Below are 27,973 nucleotides of genomic sequence, written 5' to 3' on the forward strand. Positions count from 1 at the left end.
TAAGTTCATTTCCATTTTGTAAGGAGAGATTTATTTTGAGAACATTTGGGATAGGTACGTGCCTTCCAGAGTCAAATCTGGAAGAAATGTGATGCTGAACTCTGTCTTAGAATGGGGCTTCATACAGCTCCCAAAGACGGTGACCTCTTCCCGAGGCCTGTGGGATCGCCAGGTCAGACGTGCTGGATCTTCAGGATAATAAAACAGGGATCCGGTGCTGGCAAGGGGCTCCCACAAAGTCACCCAGCCAGGCGGGTCATGCTGACATTGGGAGCCACGTGTCTTGTCTCTAAGTATCTCTGGGGTCATGCTCTGTGGAGCTGAGCATGACCTCTGGGGGTCAGATCATGTTTTATCCAACTGTTTCCAAGACTTAGCAGAAAGTGGAGAAATGTTCTTGCAATTGGCTGGAAGAGAAACAGAGAAGAGAGCAACATGAGCCGCCGCTGGGGCAGAACACGAGGTCACAGTCCGCGTCATCTACTTCCTTGCACCCCTCCCCCCCACATACACCAGTAAGATGCCTGTTTCCTTAAGACTGAATTCTTAACTTCCTTCAACTTTCAATCTCTCTAGGTATCGTCTTGTTTAGTTCCTAACACATCCCTCCCCATCATTCCCATTCTATAGATAAGGAAACTGGGACATGCAGAGTTGAAGGCATTTGCCTGAAGTCATATGTGGTGGGTCAAGAATTTAAGCCCAGTTGGGGCCACCTGGCTGCTCCCAGAAGCCACTGCAAACGGCCCCCAGCGCTTCTCTGTGGAAGGTCACTGTCCTCAGGGGATCAGGCCCACTCCAAGGACCATTCCTGTCATCAGCAGGTAATAGACATGTTGGCACCAATCCCCAAGGGCTCAAGAATTTCCTGGGGGATTTGCACTAGAATATTCTGGAATCTGAAACCCAATGTTTGCCTTTCAAGGACATTCTGGGGAAATAGGCTGCTTTCAAGGGCTTTTGCTTACCGTGTGTGGATATTCAGCTTTTACAAGGGTGAGGTGGGCATTTGGGTCTTACTAGCAGAGATGCTCCCAGTCTTTGGCATCCACAGGCATGCATCTCACCTTGGAGAGTGTCTGAGAGCAGGGCCTGTGACTTCCTTAGGAGCCCTCTCTGGTGCCATCCTCACCGCTATCATTCTCTTCCTACCCCACTGGCCTCCCTGTGGCTCCTTGAAACCAAGATCTCTCCTGCCTGGGGACTTATGCTCTTCCAGCAACTTCTGCCCATGGACACCTGTTCCCCAGGTCTTCCCAAGGCAGCTGCTTCTCCTCAAAGATCTTGGCTCAGATATGACCTTCTCACAGCCCCTCTCAACCTGGCTACTCTGCCTCATGACCCTGTTCATTGTCTTCACAACACTTATTGCAGGCTGATTTCTCTGTTGATTTATCTAGTGTCCCCTTGGGTGCGGGAACCCTGGTCCTTCACTGCAACAGCCCCAGTGCAATGCCAGACACCATGCAGATAGCCACCCATGGCTGCTGGGGAACTGAGTGCTGCGCATGTGCCTGTAGAGGAGTTGGCACTTGAGGCTATCATGTGACAGAGGGAGGGAGAGGCAGAAGGATAGACTTCAGGGAACAACAGAGGACTCATCTGCTGTTCATGGAGGCATTAAGACAAGGAATGGAAAGGAAAGTTGCAACCTAGTCTAGTGTTCGGATTTAGGTCCAGATGGTATAGAAACTTCCACCTCTGGCTACATACCAAGTTCTCGTATGTTTACTTTGATATTGAGAATTTTAAAGTTCTACCCCCAGGTAAAGCCCCACTCTCCCCTCCCACTGGTCAGTTTGGTGATTCAAGCTCCCAGGACACCTGGTTGCACAAAACTTTCCCCCCTCCCCCCCCCCCCCGCCATTGGCCACCATCCCCCCCACTTACCAGCACTGCTGCCTTATTGAAAGTGCCTCTGGGGTCCTTTCCCAGGCTCCGCCACATTTTTGGAGTCACCTTCTGCAAAAAGACTAGGGCTCTGTCAGGGCAGTGTCCTGTGTGCTGTGGTCCTGCCTGCATTTCTGGCCCAATCTACTGCCATTCCCTCTTTGCTCACTGTACACCAGCTGCAGTGATGGCCAACTTGTTTCCAAACTCAGGATTCACACTGGCTCTTTTTCTGTGCACTATTTCTTATTCTCTAAGCTGAGCTTAAATGTCCCCTCCTCAGTAAGCCTTCCTTGACATCTGTCTAATATCTTGTCATACTGTCCTGTATGTGACCTCAATCACCCTAATCACTATTATTATTAAATAACTACTTGGGGCTATTAATGTTTGTATTTCCTGCTTGATATTAACTGCATGATGGCAGAGATTGAGTCTACCATGATCACAAATGTAGTCCCAACTTCTGGCACAGAATAGAGTGGTGCTTGAAAAATATGTGCTATGACTTCTTAATAAAGATATGATGAATGGAAGGAAGGATGGATGGATGGATGAAGTATGGATGGATGAATGGAAGATGGAAAGATGGATGGAAGAATGGAATATTGGAAGGATGGATGGAAGGAAGGAAGAATTGGTGGATAGATGGATGGAAGGAAAGATGGATGAAAGAATGGATAGATGGAAGATTAGGAGACTGGATGGAAGGATCAATGAATGACTAGATAGAAAAATAGCATCTGCGTATTTTCAGTCCCCTAAATGATAGTAGGAAGGACTCAAGCATATCTAGTCCCGAGTTCTAACATTTAACACGAAGCCACTTTTCTTCTATGAATGCCTCTTTAGCTTTCACCTCCTCTGCATACCATCATCTACTTTATTTTCCAATCCTAGTTCTCATTTTGTCCCCAGTGAGACATCCCTAAGCTGATGCCTCAGTCCCAGGCTGCACCCTAGAATGGCTCCTGCTCATGTCAGATGCTACCTGGAAGGCTGCTCAGGATGGAGGAGAGATTTTCACACCAGAAGCATCTTGGTGTGAAATGCCAAGATTTCCAATGTTGGCACCACCACATTACCTCCAAAGGGCCATCTAATGGCAGAAAGGCAACTGGGAAAAGTATGGGCATTTCTCTTCACAGCAGCTTCAGACTACAGTTCTTAAAACAACCAATGGAATCCTATTTTTTCTTTTTCACTCAAGAAATTCTCATCGCTCCTTTAAGTTTCCTATGCTAAGGAAGAGTGTTTCTTTTCTTACCTGGGTATTCTTTGTAAAATTTGTGTCGGAGGAATCGCCCATCTGGAAAACAGCAAGAGGATTAAACTCCTTCCAGTGAGTTCATAAGGCCAAAACTACTTCATAAGAACACCAAGGAATTATTTGTGTTTTCACTACCATCCCCTCCTCCCAAGTGCACATGGAGTTTCTAGAAGCTGCACGATGGCGACGTCACAACCAATAGAATGCAGAAGCAGACGTGAGAATCTAATTCTCTTCACACACATATTAGAAAGAACTGCAAAAATGTAAACCAATACCAGTCTTCTGTTTTTGTGTGTGTTGGGAAGCATAGTTACTTGTAAAGAAATGTTATTTCTGTTTAATGCATGAGTTTATCATTGTCATTCTTAAAGGAATTAACACATAAATATTTTTAATGCCTTGGCTTTAGTTTAGTCAAGTAATTACCCACAGCCCCACAAAGGAGATCTCTATGGGATTCTCAATGTTTTTCGTGTGTGAGGGGATCCCGAGGCCATAAAGCTTAGGAACCGCTGTCTGAACAGATGAACCAGAAACAGAATTTCAACATTTATTCAGCAAGTGTGATTACAAGCTATATAATTCACATGGGGAACACATGGTACTTTGAGTCTAAGTTCTTACTGCATGTGGCAAAGTAATGAGTTTCACTAATCCTCTCTGGGCCTCAGTTTACTCACCTGAAATGGGCATAAAAATTAGCACTTTCTGGGGCACCTGGGTGGCTCAGTTGGTTAAGGGTCTGACTCTTGGTTTCAGCTCAGGTCAGAGTCTCAGGGTCCTGGGATCAAGCCCCGTGTTGTCCAGCTCTGTGCTCAGTGGGGAGTCTGCTTGAGATTCTTTCTCCCTCTCCCTCTGCCCCTCCCCCCACTCATGTTCTCGCTCTCTCTTAAATAAATAGATAAACAAATAAATAAATGAATATTTAAAAACTAGCACCTCATTATTGTGAGGATGAAAGTAAATAATTTCATTTATATCATCAATATGCAAATCATAGGAGAAACCACACGAAACTGCCATTTTTGTACATGAAAAGTGGTCAATTTTTGGGAACGTCATACACCTGTAATTACTAAGGATTCTCGCTGTCAGTTGTCATCGACCCCACTACCCTCCTGCCCCCAGCCTATCACGGCAGTGAAACATTTCTGCCTGAGAAGTCTGGCCAGGTCACGCAGAAGTTTCTCTGAACAACACTGCCAGGAATGAGCTCACCCCTCCATCTCGGCACATCAGCTTTGTCAACAAAGCCCGTTTATGCTAATATAATGTTATGTGTCAATGATGTCTCAGTTTTAAAGATCACATTTATACAATAGCTAGACATTTTGTTTCCTTTTGTTTTGTGGCCATCCTAAAAAGCATCAGGGTGCTTAGAGCCCCACTGACATTTATAGTACAAGGTGACAGAAGCCAGCAGAGCGGATCCATACCCTCAGGCTGATAACTTATCAGCAATGAGGGCCACAGCTATTTTCTGAAGCAAATGGCTGGGTTTGTCCAGGCTGGCGGCGATGAAGCATTCCTGGGCCTTCCTTCTCCTTGGGGATGAACACTGGGGAAGGAGACAGAGGGATATGTGGAGCTGGACATCCTCTTCACACATATATCTTTACCAAACATGATTACATGTCATTTTTACGAAATAGATTTCCCCTGCTCAAGGCTGAGTGATCCTCTGTTCTGCTCATTCGGCATTAGCAATATTGCTCTGTCAGGGGCAAGCCTAGGAGACACAAGACCCTCAGCTTCTGAGTGACCTCAAACCCATTTGGAGACATGCACTGACTCCCTGGACCCTGCTCTCCCAAGAGTCAGATTTATTGCCTGTGTCAACATTTGTTTTCCTCTTGAGAAAGACATGAACCCTTCCAATATTGGGTTCCAAGCTGATGGGCTGTAAAACCTGAAAAATCACTGGATAGGAGCTGGCTCTCAGAGGGGACTTGTATCTTAGGTGTGGGCATGAGATCTGAAACTTATTCTCAAATAGTTCCCAAAATAAATATGCAGATTTATATGGCGAGACAGTGGGGACTGGGGAGAGGAAGAGAGAATGGTAAAGACCATATTTTAACAACTGACAGATCATCGGGGTGGAGGGTTCAAGGTACGATTCTTGCAACTTTTCCGAAGCCTGAAATTATTTCTTTGAAAAAAATTTTTTTAAAGACTATTTATTTATTTGACAGAGAGAGAGAGAGAGAGAGAGAGAGGGAGAGAGGGAGAGAGAGCAAGTGCACAAGCAGAAGAAGAGGCAGAGAGAGGGGGAGAAGCAGGCTCCCCACTCATGGGGAGCCTGACACAGGGCTTGACCCCAAGACCCTGAGATCATGATTTGAGCTGAAGGCAGATGCTTAACCAACTGAGCCACCCAGACACCCTGAAGTCTGAAATTATTTCAAATATGTAGTTAAAAAAGATAAAACTTAAATAAAAGGCTTCTTTTTGGTTAACCTGGGATGAGTGCCCCTGTTCCTCCCCGAGGCTGTTGTCCTGAGGGAAGTTGTTGGACATCAAGGCATTTCCAAACTCCCATATAATTACCAACAATTGTTGCTCACTGGCAGCCTCTGGGAACAAGGCTAGGAGGAATTTCACTTACATTTCCAGCTGGAAGGCTCCCATCGTTCCTGAGGGAGGGGAGAACACACACACACACACACACACACACACACACACACTCACACACCCCATGGGCTCTGCGGCCCATAGATTGGCTCAGAACTCCCCCTCTGCTCCTCGTTAGCTGTGTATACTGTAGGCAAGTTCCTCTTCCATAAGACAGAGGATGGCGTGAAGTAGATGAACTATTATTAGCCCATTTTACAGATAAGGAAAATGAAGGCCAAGAAGGTTAGGCTACTTACCATACGCAGCAGTGAGGAGCCAAGTGGCCACTGGAGCCCAGGCCGTTTGGTGGGAGAACGTGCTCATAACCCCAAACAGCAGGCGGAATGTAGGAGAAACCACAAAGATGCCTACTATGGGCAATTCTTTTTTGAGAGAGAGAGAGAGAAAGCTCAAGTGGGGAAGGGGCAGAGGGAGAGGGAGAGAGAGAGAGAGAGAGAGAGAATCGACGTGGGGCTCGATCTCCCCACCCAGAGATCATGACCTGAGCTGAAATCAAGAGTTGGATGCTTACCCACTGTGCCACCCAGATGGCCCCTTTTATGGGCAACTTTTTCAAAGCTCGAGACAGTTCTAAGGTCTCACAATCAGGCTATTTGCAGTGATGATGATGCTAACTGCATAGCACTAAATGTGTCCTTCTTGAAACACTTCAGGAAAATACGTCGTCAAATCAAGAAAAGAAGTGCTTTGGCAGATCACGTACCCTGCCGTGTTCTTCCGGCCTCGGTGTTGACCGAGGGTGCCATCCACAGCTCTTAGGGCTGAGAGATGCAGAAGTGGGGACTGGGCCCTGAGTCTGGGCTCTCAGAGTCCCAGGGAGCTCATCTGTGACAAGACCAACCTGCATCTCCCTGAAATTCCAGATTCTTCGCTTGCCACGCATTTCTTCCAAGTCCTGTGGACCTTACGCCTCGTGTGAGGCTCCAGGTATCACCGGCGGCACCTGCTCTGCGGTCCTGGCTCTCCTTGGGAAAATCGTGCAAACTGAAGCAATGCTATTCGTGCCCTTTCCCGGTTGATTTATTATTTACTATTCACCTCCAGGGAAAAAAAGGAGTTAAGTCATACTGAATGCTCTTAGCAGACACCCTGGGAAGTCAAGGGTTCTCAGACAATTTTAAAAAAAGATAGAAAGAGGCCAGCCTGGGTGGCTCAGCAGTTTAGTGCCAGCTTCAGTCCAGGGCCTGATCCTGGAGTCCCGGGATCGAGTTCCACATCAGGCTCCCTGCATGGAGCCTGCTTCTCCCTCTGCCTGTGTTTCTGCCTCTGTGTGTGTGTGTGTGTGTGTGTGTGTGTGTGTGTGTGTGTCATGAATAAATAAATAAAAATCTTTAAAAAAAATAAAGATGGATATAAAATATCTGATGTTTACTGAGCACCTATTATTCCTTGGCTCTGCTCTGAGGCTTTACACATATGATTTAAATGAATTTCCAAAAAACAAACAAACAAACAAACAAAAAAAAAAATAAATGAATTTCCAGAACACCATACAGTGGCCCCATTTCACAGATGAGAAAATGCAGGCTCAGAGGCTTGAAGCAACTGATCCCAGCTAGGAGGTGGCAGGGCTCAAAGACCTGGGTCCTATGCAGGTGAGGCAGGGAAAGGGTGGAAGACTCAAAGTGGGAGGCACAGAAGTAGGAGGACAGGAGGAGCTCTCGGCCAGGTTTGGGGAGTGCTGGCAGTTTTCTCTGGGACTGGTGTCCCTCTGGGGTGTTCTAGGGAAAGTGGGGCAGGGGCAGGGGCCAGGAGCATGGCACGGGGCCCACACTCACCTGCCTGCCGGCGCTGCTTGACACACTGCCCGCGGTTGGGGATGCCCTCAGCCACATCACCAGGGCTCAGGATGTGGCACTCATAACCTGAGGGGCAGAGGAGAGGCTCCGCCCCGTCCTCCGTGGTGCTGCAGGCCTCGGCTGTGGGAAGGACACATGCCCGGGGCTTGGGTGGGAGCAGGGAACCAGAGGGTCTGCCTCCCACTGCACCCCATGTTCCAGGCTGTGCCTTGGCTCTCTCTCACAGTGGCGTGTTCATGCACATGCACATATGCATACACTTACCAACACACAGGGACAGTCCAAAGTCATATGATCCCAAACACCCTCATGCACATAGTGACATATACACACACATGTGCACCTACACACATGCTCACACTTATAGTCATGTGTGTTCATGCACAAAAGCCTGATGCATACACAGATATGTGCATGTTCACACATACAAATCCTGTGCCTGTATCCACGAATCCTGACACACACGCATGCACTCACATCTACAGCCACAGGCGTATACACACATTCATACACAAATCCTGACACAAACACATTTTTGCCACCGTGGCTCTTAATACACACACACACCTACAATCACACACGTTTGCCTGCACACAAATGCACAAACATTCACACAGCATAAGAACAGCTGCACACACTCACAGATGCAGGTGTGCACACAGATGTGTCCAGAGTCACATATGCACAAGTGCACACACCCGTACCCTCCAGTTCTCTAGATCCCAGGGCTGCTGCCTGCTGTCCACCCACCTAGAGAAGGCCTCACTCTCAGGAAGTAGTGAACCCTTTATTATGATTTTAGGAGTTTGAAAGCCAACTCCAACCCCCACCCCCTCAGGTCTCCCTCCCACCCCCCACCCCTGGCAGAGGGAACGTCAAGCCCTATACTGTTCTGGGGATTCTGAGAGCCTGGCCAAGCCCCAGCCACCACCCTTTACATCGGGTGGGGAGTACTGAGTATCTGAGCACGTGACAGCTGACAGTCTGCTGGAGCAGAGGCAGCCTGAGATGGAGGGACCCTAGCTCAGATGTCAGGTTGGGCTTCATCCTGTAGGCACCTTGCAACACCTCCTCAGGGCCATCCAGAAGCCAGCCGTTGCCACCGAGCCATCGAGGTTTCGGCTGCACTAGCCAGTCTAAAACTGACAAAACAATGAATGGTTAAATTAAGCCCCCTCAACCACCCCACCCCCCCCACCGCTCCTCAGGCAGCTGAGAAACGCCCCAGCCTCTGGGAGTGTGGGAGCCTACACTTCATGAGAAACAGAGAGGCTCCCTGCCGTACATTGCCCCAGACTTTCAGTAGCAGAACTTTGAGTTTCCTCTACTGGGTGGCCAAGTGGGAGACTACATTTCCCAGCCTTCCTTGCTGGTATGGCCTCATGACTGAGTTCTAGCCAATGGAATGCAAGCAGAAGTGATAACATGACTTCCTGCCTTGTCCCTGCACTGATGCCTCTTTGCTCTCCACCCTCTGGCTTTCCCTCTTCCTGCAGCTGGGAACACTTTGATCATGTAGAGCAACAACATGGAAGGAACCTGGGTACCTGGATGACTGGAGTGGGGCCACCTACCTGCCATGGGCCACTGGCTACTCTGGCCTATTAAGCAACAGAGGATTAAATGCCTAATAGGTTGGGACTCCTGGCTTTATGGGTCTTTTTGTTATAGCAGCATAGCTGGCTCTGTGGACACTACGTTTTTATTTTTATTTTTTAAAAGATTTTATTTATTCATGAGAGAGAGAGAGAGAGAGAGAGAGAGAGGCAGAGACACAGGCAGAGGGAGGAGCAGGCTCCATGCAGGGAGCTTGATGTGGGACTCGATCCCTGGACGCCAGGATCATGCCCTAGTCTGAAGGCAGGCGCTAAACCACTGAGCCACCCAGGCATCCTGCCACTACGTTTTTAACAAGATCAATCCACATGGTAGACTGTAAAGTGTTCAAAATCCCAGAGCAGGGGTGGAGAGCCCAAATGCTTGCAGAGAGCAGGTAGGTGACATGAATAAGAAAATCCATGGTGAACTGGAGGCAGTCCCGGCCTCAGTGGGTCAGCTGCTGGTCAGCGCTGGCCAGCGATTCCCCATGTTCCTAGGGCCTGTGAGTCTGTTTTTTTTTTAAACCTTGTAGATATTATTTAAAATATAAACTCCTGGTTTTTAAATGTTGGCAATTAATTTTTTTTTTTAATTTAGGCACTTAGGGATGCCTGGGTGGCTCAGTTGGTTAAGTGTCTGATTCTTAATTTTGGCTCAGGTCATGATCTCAGGGTGGTGAGATCAAGCCCCATGTCGAGCTCCATGCTGAGTATGGAGCCTGTTTGGGATGCTCTCTTTCACTGTCCCTCTGTCCCTCCCCACACCCCGGGCACCCCCTACTCTCTCTCTCTTAAAAAAAATTTTTATGTATTATGGAGAGCAAATAAAACTGGTCTGGGATCACATTTATTTATGACCTCTGTTTTTGTTGGACTCCAAAATATGACAAAGAGGTTGATGTGCTGTCTAGTGCCTTTTAAGGTACCTAGTTGGATATTGGTAAAAATGCTGCTTAGTCTTTTCTTGAAAGGAACACAAGATGATCGTTAGTTGCTCACAGGGTGCAGACTGGAACAGAAGAGCAAACCAGCGGTTTGCAACTTCCTACTGGAGAGATGACATGAGGAGGTTCTGCAGGGATGATTTCCAGTCTTCTGCTTCTCCCCTCCTCCATCCTACCACCTCGGACCACATGATAGAAAATGTTTTCAATGCTAGTTTTTACCAAATAGGAGAAAGTATTACTATTTCCTATTTGTATGTTTTGCCTTGGTCAAAGGCTTCTGAGTAGTGGGAAATGTACATACACAGTTTGCTGCATTTTTTGAAACTGAAACTTGGTCAAGGTCTCCCATTAACTTGCAGACCCTTAAAGGCCTGGGGGCACAGGGTGTCCCCTCTCTGTGCTTCAGTAAAACTTCTTGGGACCACTTGCTAAGTGAATTTCCTGCACCCAAGTCCTTATCTCCAGGTCTGCTTCGGAGGGAACCTACCCAAAGATTGCTACGAAGTGTGTAAGATGCTTAGAACAGGGCCTGGTGCATTTCAGGTCATCTGCTCATGTTAGATCAGTGGTTCTCAAAGTGGAGTGATTTTGTCCTCATGGGACATACAGTAAAGTTTAGAGATGCTTTGTGTTGAAACAATGTGGGGTGGGGGTACTACTGGCATCTCATGGTGGAGGTCCAGAGATGCTATTCCACATGTGCCCAGGTCAGCCCCCCACCCCACCCCAAACTAGAATTATCCAACCCCATATGTCCAGGGTGCCAAGGGTGAGAAACTCTGTGTTAGATGTTGTTTTTTAAAGATTTATTTTTTATTTATTTATGATAGACATGGAGAGAGAGAGAGAGAGAGAGAGTCAGAGACACAGGCAGAGGGAGAAGCAGGCTCCACGCTGGGAGCCCGACGCGGGACTCGATCCCGGGACTCCAGGATTGCGCCCTGGGCCAAAGGCAGGCGCCAAACCGCTGCGCCACCCAGGGATCCCCAAGATGTTGTTATTATAATTATTACTATGACTAATAAACAGCTGGACTGCTCTGCCTGGCCAGCGGAAAACTAGTCATTCACCGATTCGCTAGTTCATTCAATATTCACTGAGTACTTTTCAGGTGCCCAGAGATGAGTTCAAATGGTGGGCATTCAGCTGTGAATTAAACAGACCAAACTCTGCAGTCTGGGACTGACCATCCAATGGGGGAGAACAGTCAATGCACAAATAAAACACAAAGTTCTAGATTGTGCTATAAAGAAAAATTAAGCAGGGAAAGGTGGGTAAGAAATGGCTACAGGAGGGTTTGCCATTTAGAGAGGGAAATCTTCCCCAAAAAGTGATCATCACTTCAGGACAAAGATCTGAAAAGGGTAAGGAAGTGAGCAATGTGGGTGTCTGGGAGAAGGATGTATCAGGCACTGAGGGATCCCCACATATGGGTCCCGATCCTGGAGTAGGAGTCCCGCGTCCCTGCAGTCAGGGCCTAAAGCAGTGGATGCTTCTTCAGAGTCGGAAGACTGGATTGAAACACCAGCTTTGCCTGTTGTGTGATCTTGGGCAAGCAACTCAGCTTCTGTGAGCTTCTGTGTCTTCAGCTGTAAAATAGGGATGGTAACGGTCTCTCCACACCATAGAGCTGTGTGAGCATTAAATGAGATGATGTATGGAAAGGCTATTGGGAAAGTCATGAACAGTTGTATAGTTTGTGCACTGCTCAAAAGCTCCTGGCGTAGGCGGCAAGTGGGGCTAGAATCCCTGTGCGCTGTCACACTCCCAAGGAAAGGAAACCTTTTTTGACTTAACCACTCAGAGGAAAGGATCTTTCTGTGCTTCTTCCACCAGCAGGGGGTGCCATGTTGTCTTTTTAAATAAAGGAGCCCTCCCAGTCTGCCTAGTCCCTTGACAAGAGGCTGTGCTCAAATGCAGGGTAGACTGTAATTATGAGCATTATTGAGGGTGCTGAGTACCTTGTCACTGCTGTGACCTCACCCCAAAGAAAACAAAGAGGGGCCATTCTTGCTTTGGCCTTGGGAGGAGGGGGTGGGCCTGCCTTCTCAAGCCACCTCCATCAATTTAGGCCCAGGGCACCTAGAGGCCTCTCCCTGACAGGTGCAGTCCAAGCAGGCTATTGTCATGTAAAGGCTCAGCTCCAAGCAGAACTGAGAGGGGAGGACACTTTACTTCCCCTTTCCTATCCACTCAGGGGCATCTTTTCTCCGCCCTGGTTGACACACTGCCCACCTTCCCCCAGTATCCCCACAGGCTCCCTTCCAGCCCCTCCCAAGCCTCTCCAGAAGGGGTCTAAAATCTTCCCTTCAAAGATGAATGATTCCCTGAGGGCTGTTTCTCCCAAAGAAATTGTCATTAAGATTCAACAAACATCTTGATTATCTGCTCCCTGCCGGCATAGCCATAGCGCATGTTCAGAGTCCTCCAGGAGCTGCACTTACTTCAGTCCTGTTGTGCAGCTGGGGGCATCTCAAGGGGTGACCAGCTAACCGGTGGACTTGAAGCCAGGAGCCTGCATCCCCCCTGCCTCTCCCAGGTACACCCCACCTGGCCAGGGGAGGTCCGTCTCCGTCTCAAATACACCCAGGGCCAGAATGGTGTGGGAAGTGGGCCTTGTGGGGTGGGGTCTGGGGTGGGGTGGGGGGACTGGAGGACCCGCTGCCATCTAGGGGCCCCTGGGGTCCCGGCGGATGATGGCACAGAGAATGTGGTCCAGGATTTCTAAGAAAAGCTGGAGATCTGGATTTTTTAAAAATGAGAAATCTCCCCATCTTCTAAGGAGGGGGCATCTTCCCGGAATGGGCCTCTCCCCGGGGCCATGCGCGCCCCCAGGACGGTGGCGGACCGGCAGGTGGCTGGATGCCTGCTCCGCGGGCCCCGCTGGCACACGGCACCTCCCCCCCAGGTCCCCTGGGCGCCCCCCGCCCCCCACCCCGGGGCCCGGGGGCCTACCTGGAGGGGGCGGCACGGCCTCCAGGCAGGCGTAGGCACAGCCGTTGTAGCAGCAGCGCCGGTGCCGCGGGCACTCGGAGTCCGCCTGGCATCGCGCAGCCTGGCAGGCGCCGGGGGGCAGCGAACGCGGCGGCGGGGGGCAGCGGTCGGCGCGGGGTTGCCGGGGACCCGCCGCCTCCTCGGCCTGAGGGGACAGCGCGTCAGCGGCGGGGACCCGGTCCCGGGGTGGGGGGGGCTGCTGCCCCGGGCCGCTTGCACCTGTTGCGCCCGTCCGCCCCGCGTCCCTCTTGCTGCAGAGGGCACGCTCGGGTATGCGTGTGCGCAGCGCTGCGTGCACACACACACACACACACACACACTCCTCTGTGTATCTCTTACAGTCCGTATGTTTGTGCAGAGCTTTGAGAATTTCCAAATCACACAGAGGATGGATAAATTCACACAACTTGGGTAAATCTCACAGAATACTCAGCGAGAGAAAAAAGAAAGGCCAGCTCGAAAGAGAACACACTGCGCCATTCCACTTAGACTTAGTTCAGACACAGGCAAAGGTGCTGTCTGTTGTGAGAAGTCAGAGGGGTGAGTCACCCGGTGGATGGCACAGGACCAGGAGGGGGCACGGGGGTCCCTGGGGGCCGGCCCCGTTCTGCTTCCTGACCTGGGTGTCGGTTACACGGTGTTGGGGGCAGCTAGACATGTGATTTTCCCACTTTTTGGTATTAGGTTTCAATAAAAAGTTAAAAATAAGATACAGTATTTAACATACAGGAATTATGGGCACATGAGCAATAAAATAAGCATTTTATTTTTAAATATTTTATTTATTTATTCATGAGAGACACGGGGTGGGGGGAGAGAGGCAGAGACACAGGCAGAGGGAGAAACAGAGGGAGAAGCAGGTTCCATGCAGGGAGCCTGATGTGGAACTCGATCCGGGGACTCCAGGGTCATACCCTGCGCTGAAGGCAGCACTAAATCACTGCACCACTGGGGCTGCCCATAAAATAAGCATTTTAGAGGTGAGTTTGGGGAACTCTGTCAAACCAGGCAACCCATACTGGGTCCCTCTTCTACGAGGCCCCATACTTGCTGGGGACATTGTTCTGTTTCTGGATTTGAAAACCGGCTGTGTGGAGGGCAGGCCTTCCACATCCCTACACACACGCGCGTGCACACACACACATACACACAGATAGAATAGGTTCATTAGGAGAAAAACACCCTGGCCTGCCCCGCCTCCCGGCCTGTGCCTAACCTGCTCCTGTCACCTAAACCCCTATCTACCCCCTGCCCCTGCCCCCCTGCAAATGTTTCCATATTTCAAAATCCTGCCCTCCTGTACAAGTAAATGATGCTTCTCTGCAGACTGGAATACTGTGCAGCCATACAAACCTGCTCTTGGCCCGCTTATGAAAGATCACCAGGATACAGTGATGGGTTAGGAATATTAAGGTGCAGAACAGCTTGTATGCTATGCACCTAACAATGTTTTAAAACGAGCATATGCACACTCACGTAATATATATAGGGTTTGCCTAGAACATTTTTGGAAGGATGCACTAGAATACACAAGAAACTGTTATCACAGATTGCCCTTAGAGAGGAGCATTCAGTTCTGAAGCCAAGGGGCATTTCTCTTCACTGTGTATTCATTTGCCCCACTTCAATATTATGTTTGCCCTGCACAGGTGGCTCAGCGGTTGAGCACCTGCCTTCTGCCCAGGGCATGATCCTGGAGCCCCGGGATCGAGTTCCATGTTGGGCTCCCTGCATGGAGCCTGCTTCTCCCTCTACCTGTGTCTGTGTGTGTCTCTCTCTCTGTCTGTCTCTCATGAATAAAAAAATAAAATCTTTAAAAAAAAAAAGAATAATTAACACGCCCTGCACATACTATTTTTTTTCAATTTAAAGAAGGCAATCAAAAAGAGAAGTATTAGGAAGCATTTTTACTGACAAGAAAAATACTTGTGTTAGTTTAAAAAAAAAAAAGAGCAAGGAACACAATGGCATATGCCCTCTGACCTCAGTGGAGTAAAAAGAAGGAAGGTCAAAGATGTGTCTACATCCTCCCCCAGCTCTAACGTGGCTGCAAAGTCCATGCACTGCCCGCAGTGCCCTGCAGGGGGCGTCGAGTCTCCGAGGACGGGTACCGACCAGGTGCCTCTTGGAACTGGTGCAAGTCCAAGGGCCCCCGGTTTTCAAACTACCTTGCAGGGAGGGAGGGCAAGAGAAGGAAGAACCAGTGACCTAGTGGGGCAGGGGCAGCCTGGGGAGGATGGCGCTCATGGCCCCACTCCAGCTTCACTCAGAAAATGCATCTTTTTTTCCCACTGATATGTGTCATTTCATTTGTGAAATGTAAAAATGAACACAAAGCCAACCTTTGGCATAAAAGGAAACGAAGGGTTCAGGAGATTCGTGCTTCTACCCCCAAACAAAGGGGAGACCAGAGCATGGATTTTCAAACTGGCTCAGCCTTTTCACCACCCCCTGCTCAGGTCGGTCCCCGTAATTCCTGTATCATTGTGAATAATTCTCAAGCTGCAAGCAGAGGACATAATCCCACACCATTAGCTCTTAGTTCATTTTCTTCGGAATTAACAAAATTGGACCCATGTTGGGGCCCGGCCATTGTAATCTTAATCGAACCTGACAGCTGCCCCGGCCTCCTTGGGAGGGTACATGGTCAGGAGGCTGTTCGTATGCGAGGCCTCATTTACAGAACTGCCTGGAACCTGCAGATCAGAGGTCAAACACAGTCACTCCCCTCTCCCCGCACTTCCCCCTCCAGCCTCCCAGTCCAGCTTCCCAGTTCCGGGGACACTAGGAGGTCCCACCAGGGGGTGTGCGGAGAGATCAATTTTAGATGTGCCATGCTCTCCTCTCAGAGGAGAATTCAAATGTCGTCTCCCAGAATTTGGAGAGAACAAAAGAGATAAGCGTCTTAGAAGTCAAATCTCCTGAGTTATTTACGGTGCAGCCCAAACAACAGATGGTCATGGGTGATAAAGGACTGATTTCACGGAGGGGCCCAGATTAAAGGATTAAATGTTTTGGAAAATATTTCATGTCATGCAAGGTGACGCTCAAAGAGGGTCCTAAAAACATTGTTTCCCCGGAGTTCTGAGAAAGAACTGGCTTTTATCAGAGAGATAAATAGATTGCCCCCCGACCACCTGGCCCCGACCCAGTCCCCCAGGGTGTCCCAGCCCCTGGAGGACAAAGAGTTAAAGGTCAGATGAAGCTGGCTGGTCCCCCTGCCCTCAGCCCCTGCACTCACCCTCTCCCTTGCTCATTCCTGTTCAGCACTCTTGGCCTCTCTGAGGTCCCTGGAACGGTGCCACCCTGGGCCTTTGCACAGGCTGTGTCTCCTGCCTGAGATAGCAGCCTGGCTCCGCCCTCACTTCCCCTGGGGTTTCTACTAACACACGCCCTCCCCGTGCTTTACCTAGCTTTGTATCTCTGCCCGTGTGGGAACACTGCGGACCCACCCACTCATCGGAGTTGGTTTCCCCATTCTCCACTGTGCTCTCCTTACGCACTGGGTTTGGTTCCCACCTGTGTCCGGGGCCCCCACAGCAGTGCCTGGTGTGGAGCAGGTGCTCAGCACACATTTGCCGTGGGTGAAAGCTGCCATGGTGATGTTGCCAAAGTCGAGCCGACACTTGCTGGCAGTTCGCCAGTCATCTCCCTAAGGGCTTCTGTCTTGGGACTGTGTGGTTGGCACTGCTGTCCAGGAGGCCTTCACTGATGGCTGCTGTCCCTTTGTATCCGATCCATGGCGCACCTCTTGCCGAGCATCGGCACCCTCCTCTGGTGGGTGGCCAGCAGGGGAAGTCCTATTACTACCCACACTACAGATGAGGCCCCTGAGGCCTGGAGAATGAAAGGCTTGCCCAAGGCCACAGGTGGGGAAGGGTCATGAGCCCAAGTACTCCATCCCTCTCTCCCCAAGCCCAAGGAATGAATCCCAACTATACATCTAGAATCAGGCCTCAATTTCTGAAGGTTTGCTCAGACTCCTTACTCCTCCTGGCCTTGAGGCCTTCCACGCACTATGCCCTCCGCTTAACTCTCCCCGGCTGCCTCCCCTTCCTTTGGGGCAAGAACTTAGGAGCTGCATCTGACCTGCGAGTCTACCAAGATGGATGGGGCTAAGGTCTGCGGCCTCATCAACACTACAGCTGAGTTCAGCAGGGATCTAACTCAGGCTTAGGAACTAGACAAGTCTGGGCTTATTTGGGATTTTTTTGTTTTTTAAATTTTTTATTTAAATTCAATTTAGTTAACATATAGTGTATTATTAGTTTCAGAGGCAGAATTCAGTGACTCATCAGTTGCATGTAACACCCCAGTGTCTTTCCATCACAGGTCCTCCTGAATGCCCATCCCCCAGTTACCCCCTCCCCCTCCTCCTCCCCTCCAGCAACTCTCCGTTTGTTTCCTACAGTTAAGAGTCTCTTATGGTTTGTCTCCCTCTCTGCCTCGGTCTTATTTGATTTTTCCTTCCCTTCCCCTCTGTTTTGTTTCTTAAATTCCACATATGAGTGAGATCATATGGTAGTTGTCTCTCTCTGATGGACTTAGCATAATACCCTCGAGCTCCACCCGCATCATTACAAATGGTGAGATTTCATTCTTTTTGAAGGCTGAGTAATATCCCATTGTGTATATACCACTGCTTCTTCATCCATTTATCTGTCGATGGATGTCTGGGCTCTTTCTGTAGTTTGGGCTCTTTCTTGTGGATATGGCTGCTATAAACATCGAGGGGCAGGTGCCCCTTTAAATCACTATGTTTGTATCCTTTGAATAAATACCCAGTAGTGCAATTGCTGGGTGGTAGGGTAGCTCTATTTTTAACTTCTTGAGGAACGTCCACACCGTTTTCCACAGCAGCTGCACCAGCTTGCATTGCCACCAACGGTACACGAGGGTTCCCCTTTCTCCAAGTCCTCATGAACACCCGTTGTTTCCTGTGTTGTTAGTTTTAGCCATTCTGACCGGTGTGAGGTGGTTTCTCATACAAGTCTGGGTTTGAACTCCGTAGCTCCGTGATCATACAGGAAGACCACTGATTATCTGAGCCTCTGTTTTCCTCATCTGCAAAATGGGCACAAGAGCTGTCCCTGCTGCCGGTGATTGTGGTGGGAGCCGATGAGCTCGCAACTGAGCCACGGGCAACACCAATTGTTGGAATTATGCTTACTTTTCTTATTGTCGACTTGGCAGCCTTCGAAGCCTCTTGTCTCACAGCCAGGAGTTTGTCAGTTCAGGGTAGCTTCTCCAGGTCTTCGCCTCTCCAGGTCTTCCTTTCTTCCTGCCCCCTTCCTGCCCTCTATCACTCACAGGACGGTTTGGGGTTGAGGCTGCGGCAGGTGCTTAAGAAACCTGAGAGCTTGTCCCTGCCCCCAAGGAGGCTGGATCTAGCTGGGGACGGAAGACGCACCCACAAGGAGACGCTCAAGCAACAGTGCCATGTGGCACTTGGCAGCCTCACTATGTCTAGTCAGACGAGGCAAACAACTGTCAGAATTCCTAAAAGGAAGGGAGCACCTGGAAACAGCCATGCCCAGCCCAAAGGATGCCCTGAAGTAGCATCTACCCCACCTTGTGGTCACCATTGCTGCCCCCATCATACAAGTGGGGGGACCGAGGCACATAGTCACTGCCCTGGGAGGTCTCATCCATAATAACAGCAGGGCAGGCAGCATTTATGAAGCTCCTACTGTGTGCCAGCGCTGAGCTAGGTCCTCACATACTGAGTCTCACTGAATCCTCTCACATAAGCCTCTGGGGCTGCTGCTGTTGACAGATGAAGAAATGGAGGCACAGAAAACATGAGGGGCCCTTGCCCAAGGCCAAGCGGCTGGTGAGCAGCAGAGGCAGGAGTCGCCCCTGGGTCTGTCTGAATCTGGCGCTTTCTTGTGCTGGGAGTCTGGATCCAAGGAGCGGCTTCCCCTCCCTTGCCTGTGAGTTTCCCTGCTGCTTGGTCAGCTCCAGGAGGTGGGGGGGGGGGGTCCTCACATGCCCCTGCCACCTGCCTGCCCGTGGGTCAGCCCCAGCTCAGGACACAGTCCTAGAACCACCTGCCCCAGGGACACATTCTACGAAGAATACACCTGGCCCCCATCCTCTGCAAGCCCATCAACCCTGCCCTACGTGACCACTCAGGCAAAACTCGTCCCTCAGACAAATGAGGGGACCCACACCAGACTGACAACATCCTTCACAAAAATCCCAGGGCAACCTGTGATTTCCATCTCTTGTTTTCATTCCTGCTCAGGGAGTGTATCACAAGTCCATGTCCGAACAGCTGCCGAACACACATTGATGGTACAGTGTAGACAGTTCTGCATGCCTTCCTCCCATAAAGACGACTCCCTTGAGGCTCCCCACCCCGCCTCCGGTGGCTCTGTTTTTTCACTCCTCAGGGAGCTAGTTCTGGAGACCTCAGTGGATCTGCAGAGCCATTGTGCTGCCAATACCCTCAGAGAGCAGGTCAAGGGAACGCCAGGTCTGGACTCTTTCGGTGGAAAGTCCAATTCTAAGGGTTCAAGTCTGGCTCCTACACAACCAAGCAGCCTGGTATCCAACCAAAGGAGGCTGGATACAGAAATAATTGCCCATCTGTACTGGGGGACACCATAGAAGCCTTTGAAAAGAGGACACAGAGCTACTGTATCAACATTTTCACCATATACTGTTCAATGAAAAACGCAAGGTAGGAAATCATGTGAAGAAGCCAGACACAAACTCCACGAAGCATAGGATTGCATTGACACGAACTCTCCAGAACAGGCAAATCCGTAGAGATGAAGAGACACGTGGGGACGGAGAAGGGGGAGCCACTGTTAGCAGAGTTGGGGCTTCCTTTGGGGAGTGCTTTGGCACTAGGTAGAGGTGGTGGTTGTGCAACATTGTCAATGAGCTCAGTGTCACAGAATTGTATGCTTTAAAATGGTTAATTTTACGTTATGTGAATTTCAGCTTCTTAATAAAAAAATTGGGGGGGACGCCTGGGTGGCTCAGTAATTGAGTGTCTCTGCCTTTGGCTCAGGTCATGATTCCAGGGTCCTGGATTGAGTCCTGCATCAGGCTCCCCGCAGGGACCCTGCTTCTCCCTCTGCCTCTCTCTGTGTCTCTCATGAATAAATAAATAAATTTTTCTTTAAAAAATAAAAAAAAATTAAACAATAGAAATAAATGAAAACAATATGTATGAGTGTAGCCATTTCACGGAATAGTTTAGGCACACACACACACACAAACCCCAAAATGTCAACAGTGCTTATGTCTTAGAGGAAGAATTTAGATCTTTTTTACATTAGTTATAACTTTCTGGATTGTCTGACTTTCTTTTACGGTAAACGTTATTTTTCTAACCAGGAAACATTTTTGAGTCATTTCCATTTAAGGAGAAAGAATCCAATCTCCAAAACTGCCCTAGTATACCGGTTTCCCTTCCTCTGTGCTCTCCACCCCCTTCATCCTGCGTGTAAGAGCTTTACCCTTCTTTGGAATGTTCCAGCGACTTAACGGCCAGACCAATAAAAGTGCACCCCAGGACTGATTTGTTTGGTGCCGGAAGAAAGCCAATTTTCTTCTAAGCATTACTTGCTCTTCCTCTGGAATTTGTACGTCAAAGATCTAAAAATATGCCTCTCTTTGGAACAGAGTCTTCATGTTCAGTGGGCCTTGATGAATGCCATTTCCTGACGCCCTGGGACCTCCGCACTGGGCTTTGGGAGTGGAACTGGGTGCACGGCTAGGGGACTTCCTCAGACAGGTACTCAAAAACCCGGATCTCGCCCCAGGCACAACCCCATCTCAGTGCATGACGACAGCACGCTGGCATCCACGAGCACTGCTTTGCACAGGAAGTCTTCTGGAACATTCCATCCTCTTTTATCCTGTTCTAGAAGGCTTAAACGTAATCTATTCATTCATTTAATGGCACATTCATAGTTCGCAGGCTGACTACATGCCAGGCACTGGAATGACTCCGAGGAAGCTGAGCTTAACCAGAAGATATCCCTGTCTTTACGTGGCTCAGTTCCAGGACAAGTGACAAACCTCAAACCAGACTTCACACAGATAAAACAAATGAATTGCTTTATTTATTTATTTTTTGTCATCCGCAAAAGTAATTAATGAAAAACTAAAGCCACAATAAAAAACATTATCCTGCAGATAATAGTCATGGAGCTAAATGCATTGAAGAGGTCGGGATGATATGAAAATGTTTAAGGGAACAGTCTTCTGAGGAGACCAACTATGATATAAGTGTGTCTGAAGCAAGCACTGGGCATGCCTCCCTGGGGTGCTGGGGACAGAGGGGGCCACCGTCCAGTGTCCTGGTCACATGGATCCCATGGACCTTCAGAATCCCTAAGATGTACCTTAGGTTTCCACTGTCACCCTTTTGAAAAAATTAATGCGGTAAAATATACATAATATAAAATTTGCCACTTTAACCATGTTTAAAGTATATGATTCAGTGGCATTAAATTCACAATATTGTGCCACTGGAGTGTCTATTTCTGAAATGTTTACATCACACGCACAGAAATTCTGTTCTCATCAAGCAGTTCCTCCTCATTCCCTCCCCCGGCACCTCTATTCTGCTGTCTCTATGGATTTGCCCCTTCTGGACATTTCGTACAGATAGATCATATGGTACGTGGCCTTTAGTGACTGGCTTCTTTGATGTAGTATATGTTTTCAGGGCTCATCTGTCCTGTAGCAGGTGTTAATTCTCATTTTTATGGCTGAATAATATTCCACCGCATGGAGAGGTCATATTTCTGTTTTTCATTTTGAGCTTCTGGACCTTTGGGCTGTTTCCAGCTTTGGCTACCTCATCTAGTGCTGCTTGGATGCACTAATGATGCACTAATCATGCACTTCCTCTCTGCTTGCCTGCCCGCCCCCCCCCCACCACATGCACGCCCCAGATTAGAGCCCCACGGGGTCCCGGATGCTCTTCCCTTGCTCATTTCTACCTGGAATTAATTTCAGGACTGGAACCTCAGATGGGGAAGCCGGGTCCAGAGAGGAGAAAGTGATTTGCCCAAGGTCACCCCCCAAATCAAGCTACCCATTTACTTTTCCTTCCTTCCTTGATCTATCCAACCATCCAGCCAGCTCAATCCGACCCCATTCTTAAAATGTTTCTGCATGCTCGTGATGTACCAGGCTCTGAGCTGGACACAAGGCTATGGCCAAGCCTACAGAAGGGTTGTCTCACCTCAGCATGCCACTTCCTCTCCTCCTCTCCCTTGGGGAGCCACGAACACCTCAAGGGCCAGGAGCTGCCCCTGCTCCTCTAGAGGGAGGCATCTTAGAGGTCCTGATGATGGGATCCTGCAGGGGTGTGAGCTCATATCTTTCATCAAGGATGCTGGTTGCCGGCTCCAGAAGCTGACTCTGTTGGTTCCCAGAAGCAGACCGTATCCCAGGGCTGCTCTAACAAAATACCATGAGCTGGGGGCTTGAAGCAATAGCAATGTGCACTTGCACAGCTCTGGAAGCCAGAAGTCAGAAATCAAGGTGTTGACAAGGTTGGTCTCTTCCGGAAGCTCTGTGGGAGAATCTGTGTCTGCTAGCTTCTGGTGGCTCCTGGCCATCTGACATCCCTTGGCCTGTGGAGACATGTCCTCCAGTCTCTGCCTCTGTCTTCCCCTGGCCTTCCCCCTGTGTGTCTGCTTCTGTTATCTCTTCTTGTCTCTTCTCACCAGCCATATCGGATTAAGGGAGGGCCCACCTTACCCCCAGATGTCCTCATCTTAATTAATTACATCTACAACAACCCTATTTCCAAAGAAGTTCCGATTTACAGGTACCAGGGGTTAGGATTTGAGCCTTTTTTTTAAAGATTTTATTTCTTTATTCATGAGAGATGCACAGAGAGGCAGAGACACAGGCAGAGGGAGAAGCAGGCTCCCTGCAGGGAGCCCATTGAGGGACTCCATCCCAGGATCCTGGGATCACACCCTGAGCCTGAGGCAGACACTCAACCACCGAGCCACCCAGGTGCCCCTAAGTCTTTTTTGAGGGACACAGTTAAACCCACCAACACAGACCTGAGACCAGGATTCTAGTGCAGGGCACATGTTTGGGAGGGGTCCCAGGAAGCTCCAGCAGGCATCCATGGAGCCCATCCAGGGAGTGTTAATGCACAGGAGACTGGAGCTCAGACCCAAAGGGGACCTCTGAGAAACTGTACAGACCACTCTTCAGAGGTGGTCATCCCGCCCAGGGATGAGGAGCCGGGGCCTGGCCTTTGGTTCCATTTGTTCCCATGGTGTAAACGCCCCAGCACCTTGGCCTGTCCTGGGTGCCAGCTGGGCATGCCCCCCACCAGAGAGATCCAGGCTTCCAGTGATGAGAGCAGATGGGAGGTCTGCACAGCTCCAGACCTCTGCCTCTCCCCCTCTTGCTAACTTGGCAAAAGAATAAGAGATGCAATAGAAGGCTCTGGAGCTCGCAGAAATCACAAGGGGAAGGAAAACCAACTTGGGGAGACTGAGGAAGCTAGGTCACAGGGCCGGGGCTTGTTGCCAGCTTCTACAGGGCCAAGAGCCATCCGCACGAAAGCGGGGCAGCATGTATCAAGGAGGGGCACCCCTGCCCTCACGGCTGCAGCCCCTCACTGCCCACCCTGTTAGGCAGGCACCCCCGGGCACGGTGCAAACTGCCCAACCATCTCTAGCTGCCTTGGGCAGGCACTTGGGGGACGAAACAGATGGCCATAGCGACATGCAGAGACCATTGGGAAACCCAGCCCCTGGGCCGACATGACACGGTGGCTGCAATGGGCCCCACGTGGTAAAGTTTGTTGAGAGGCTTCTAGGAGTTAATGTGTAGTGAACGCTTGTCCCGACACACAGCAAGTGCTCAGTGAAGAACTGTTTCACTAAGTGCCAGGAAAGAAAAGTTCCCCGCAAAAGGCCACTGGGCTATTCCCAAACATTCTGTTCTCTTTTATCCGGCCTGGCAGATATTTGGTTCTGTGCGTTTGTCTGCTCTGGTTTTATTTTCAATAGTGCACACATAGAGGGGGGTGCTCTGTGCCAGGCACGGGGCACACAACTCCCCGAGGTCTCTTCCCTGGGGGACCGCAGCCAGGCTGCCTTTCCCACGCTGGAGACCAGGAGGCCGAGGCTCAGAGACAGGAGCCCCCTTTCTCATGACAAGTGTCCCCCGATGGCCTCCTTGGGGACAGAGGAATTGCCTCCCTCTCTGGCGTGTCTCTAAGTCCTCAGGCAGTAAAAGGGACACAGTGTTTGGGAAGAGCCCTGGACCCACTCTGCCCACAGCCACCACCCCTGCCCCTGCCTGCAGAAAGGGGGAAGGGGCACCCGGTGCCAGGTGGGCTGGATGACCAGCCTTGCCATCTCGCCGTGGTGAGTAGGCCCCCCATGATTGTGGGCGCTAGGCCAGGAGCTGGACAGGGTCGAGTGGCAGCCCCTCCACGCATGGTGTCTCCCCACCCAGACACCACTAATAACCACAAGAGCAGAGAGAATTAATTGTAAGATGGAGTGAAATCATTAGCAAGTGACACAGTTCTTATAGGGAGCATCTACTTCCTTTTTAACATAAGTTATATAATTACAGGCTTATAGGATTCAATTTTAATAAGGGCACTGTTTAACTCTCCAGAGTGAGTACGAGCTGGCTGCGGCACACTTCCCGACACCCGCCCCACAGCGCTCCAGGGGCCGGGGCTGCAGACCTGACTCAGTCTGGGGCGGGGGTGGTAGGTGCCCCGTGAGGGGAAGTCATGCTTCTGAGCGTGTGGGAGCTGTTGCTATATTCCTAATTTCCCTGTTGGGCGTTTGCAAGGGCCCTGGAGGCCATCTGGGCCTCGGCCTTCATTTCCCAGGTAATGACCAGAGGGGTAGTGAGTGGCCCGAGGCTACGCAGCTCACTGGAGGTGCCACTGAGGTGAATCCCTGGGCCTGGTGCCCACAAGTCAACAGTCTGTACCCTTCCCCAGCTGCTTTCTCTGAGGCCGGTTCTTGGCATGAACCTCTCCAGTGTCCAAGCACTGGGGAGGGATGATGATGCCTGCTGATAACCAGGGAGAACTCCAATCCCGGGGCGCAAACTCAAAGCACTTGCCTTCTGGCAGATGGAGGCTAAAAGCAATCTGGTTTCTGAAGCTCACCTGCCCAGGCCCCATGCACATCGTCCCCAACCACCCCGCCTCTCCATTCCTCCTACTGAGATGCCACGGCACTTGCTCCTATGACACTCTGGGACAGAGTGGGGATCAGACCAGATCACGCATTGGAAATCTCTTTGTTATCCTAGAACCAAAGTGCTAACTACTTTGGAGGACTGAATCGTCCTGTTGGGCCAGCAAAGAGCATGGAGGTGTCAAACCTCCCTCCTTGCACCAACCAACCCTCTCCCTTAGTGAGGGCTGCCCCCTCAGATGCACCATTTTTGCCTCAGTATACCTCTGCCCATATTGAATCTTCTTCCAGGAATATCCTTCCTCTTCCTAATTCTTAATAGTTCTTCAAGATCTGGCCAGGGTCTCACCTCCTCCAGGAAGACTTCTACGAATACATTGTCTCATATGAGCTCTCCTTTCTCTAAACATCTACCATCATTTCACTTGCTACGATTCTGTTCCACTCCTAGCGGCCTCCTGCTTGACCTGAAGAATGTGAGCCCATGAGGCTAGGATTAGCCTCAATATAGTTTCATGCATCTCATCATGGCAAGAGTCATTAAACATTCCCCTTTCCCACTTATTTATCTGACAAACTCCTATTCATCTTTCAAAGCCCAATGGTGAATGTCCCCAGCCCTGGAAAACCCTCCCTGACCCTTCCAGGGTAGAGCTGAACACATTCTTCATTCTTCTGTGCTTCCAATGCATTTGCTCATAAATTACCCATAAGAATGTACCGAGTGCCAAGTTAATGGCAGGCGCCTGGCGTGGCACAGGAACACTGTACTGAATGAGACAACATCAGGTCTCACGCTGAGGAGCTGCATACCCCCCAGGGAGGCAAGCACCAACCAATTTCACAGTAATTTAATGAAGTCACCAAGATGCACTGAGCACTTGCTTTGTGTTAACCACTGCATGCATAGCAACCGTTTCACCCCGAGAGAGCTTTGAACCTACCCTGCCTTATGCTCCTCATGTGGGAAGGGAGGGCACTAAAATGACACCCTTCCACCCCCCACTCTGTCTCCTAGTCCCCTCCCAACTTTATTTCTCTCCTTGGCACTTGTCACCAAACACACTATGTTTTCCTTATTTCTTACTTACTCTCTGCCTCTCTCACAAAACTGTGAATTCCCCGAAACAGGGATCTGATGTCTGTATGCCCACAGCCCAGGACAGTGCCAGGTCAACAGTGGTGATCAAACACATTTGTCAAAAGGAACGCATCACTCTTTCTTTTTCTGATGAGCTCACTGGCGCTCAGAGATGTCAAATAAATTGCCCGAAGTCACACAGCTGGTGAGCCGCAGAAGCTGGATTCCAACCCAGACACCTGGCTCTAAGGCGCATGCCTCCTGCCGTTTGCAATGTTGTACCACCCCTTTGTAGTGCCGCCACATGTCACCGGACTGCCTTCCCTACTCAACTATGTCCCCCTCGAGGGTGGGAGCTGCTGTCTCCATCCTGCAGCCACAGGACCGCACACAGTGCCTGGCCCTGAGCAGCTTCCACGGACTGTTTACTGAATGAGTAAATAGCTGCATGAATGTCTAATTATATTTTATAAACATCTGGCTATTGATTGTTGAGACAAAACACTCAGTTTTAAGTCCCTGGAGTCTTCAATCGGGTGCTGCCTGTCAGGAGAAAGTATACCGTGGTAGCCAAAGGCATGTCACAATCCCCCTGCACATTTTTGGGGTGTCCCTCTGCTGCTTTCCCGACAGACAAGGAGCCTTGTGAGGGCGGTGAGTTCATCTGCCCACCTCCCGACCCTGGCACACTCAGATAAAGATGCTGCCCTGCCCGAGTTTGGGGGGATCGCCTCCCAGCCTCCCTCTCCCCGGCACTTACGCGGGGCTTCTCGGCCAGCCTGGGGTGCAATGCCCGTTTCCAGAGATTCTTGGCAGAACCGGCTTCCAGGAGAAGCAGCAGGAAGCACAGAGCCCAGATGACCTTCCTTCTGCCGCTGCCCATCCTGCGGCTGGAAAAAGGCATTTCCTCCCACATGTTCAGAGACGAGGGGCCCTCTGGCTGGGGGGGCCTACAAGTAGGGAGCAGAAGTGTGCACGGTCTGCCGGCCTCTTAGCTCGGCTCAGCCGGGTCCCTCGGATCATGTGTCCGCGCCCAGCACGTGCCCCCACCCCTACCCCACCCCCAATGGTGGCCAGCCCGCCCGGTTATTTTTAGCTTGCCCTGTAACATCTGGCCCCAGAGGCTCCACCATAGATGTCTGCAGCCCAGGCAGTTCAGATGGTGGAGGCAGGAGGAGGGGGCACCGGGCTTGCTTGGAGACGTGGCCGGGAGTGGCCCTGTCCCACTGGGATAATGAGCACTTCCTTGCGGGCTGGGGCAGTCTCTCCTCCCAGAGGAGCTGTGCTGGCTCCCGGACTGGGGGGGCGGGCACACAGGGGACCAGCCCGGCACGGTGGGTGGCGGTTCGCAGCGGCTACCTCGTCCAAGTTTTGAGCTGAGCTGACAAACGGCGGGCGGCGTGTAGGAGCTTCTTTGGAGGATGGTGCGGATGGGGACCGGCTGAGCACGTGGCCGTGGGAAGAGGACTCACCCTCCTCAAACCCTGGTGTCCTCCTCCTCAGTGTGGGCTTGCCAGCACTTACGTCGTGCGTTCCTTGGGAAGGCTCAGTGACCTCTTGACTGTGACCCATGCCACGCGGGTCCTG

General features: G+C 50.4%; 1 protein-coding gene across 6 annotated transcripts; it reads right to left on the bottom strand.

Annotated features, from left to right (window-relative positions):
• Positions 1–27,973, bottom strand: WFDC1 (WAP four-disulfide core domain 1). Of its 6 annotated transcripts, none has more exons than XR_005359995.1 (10): positions 27,746–27,901; positions 27,147–27,336; positions 13,100–13,283; positions 8,658–8,741; positions 7,579–7,719; positions 6,037–6,162; positions 4,600–4,721; positions 3,158–3,199; positions 1,891–1,962; positions 1–407 (listed from the first exon to the last, which is right to left on the bottom strand). XR_005359995.1 is itself a non-coding variant. In XM_038538143.1 (9 exons), the coding sequence occupies exons 1-8, from the start codon at positions 27,517–27,519 to the stop codon at positions 1,904–1,906; spliced, it is 858 nt and encodes a 285-aa protein (XP_038394071.1). In that variant the 5' UTR covers positions 27,520–27,696; the 3' UTR covers positions 1–407; positions 1,891–1,903. The 6 variants fall into 6 exon arrangements, 2 of the variants coding, with proteins under 2 accessions (XP_038394071.1, XP_038394072.1); XR_005359993.1 differs by lacking the exon at positions 27,746–27,901 and adding an exon at positions 27,488–27,712; XR_005359994.1 differs by lacking the exon at positions 13,100–13,283 and having other exon boundaries at positions 27,746–27,973.

This window comes from Canis lupus, chromosome 5 (genome assembly GCF_011100685.1).
Source record: "Canis lupus familiaris isolate Mischka breed German Shepherd chromosome 5, alternate assembly UU_Cfam_GSD_1.0, whole genome shotgun sequence".
NCBI lineage: Eukaryota > Metazoa > Chordata > Mammalia > Carnivora > Canidae > Canis > Canis lupus.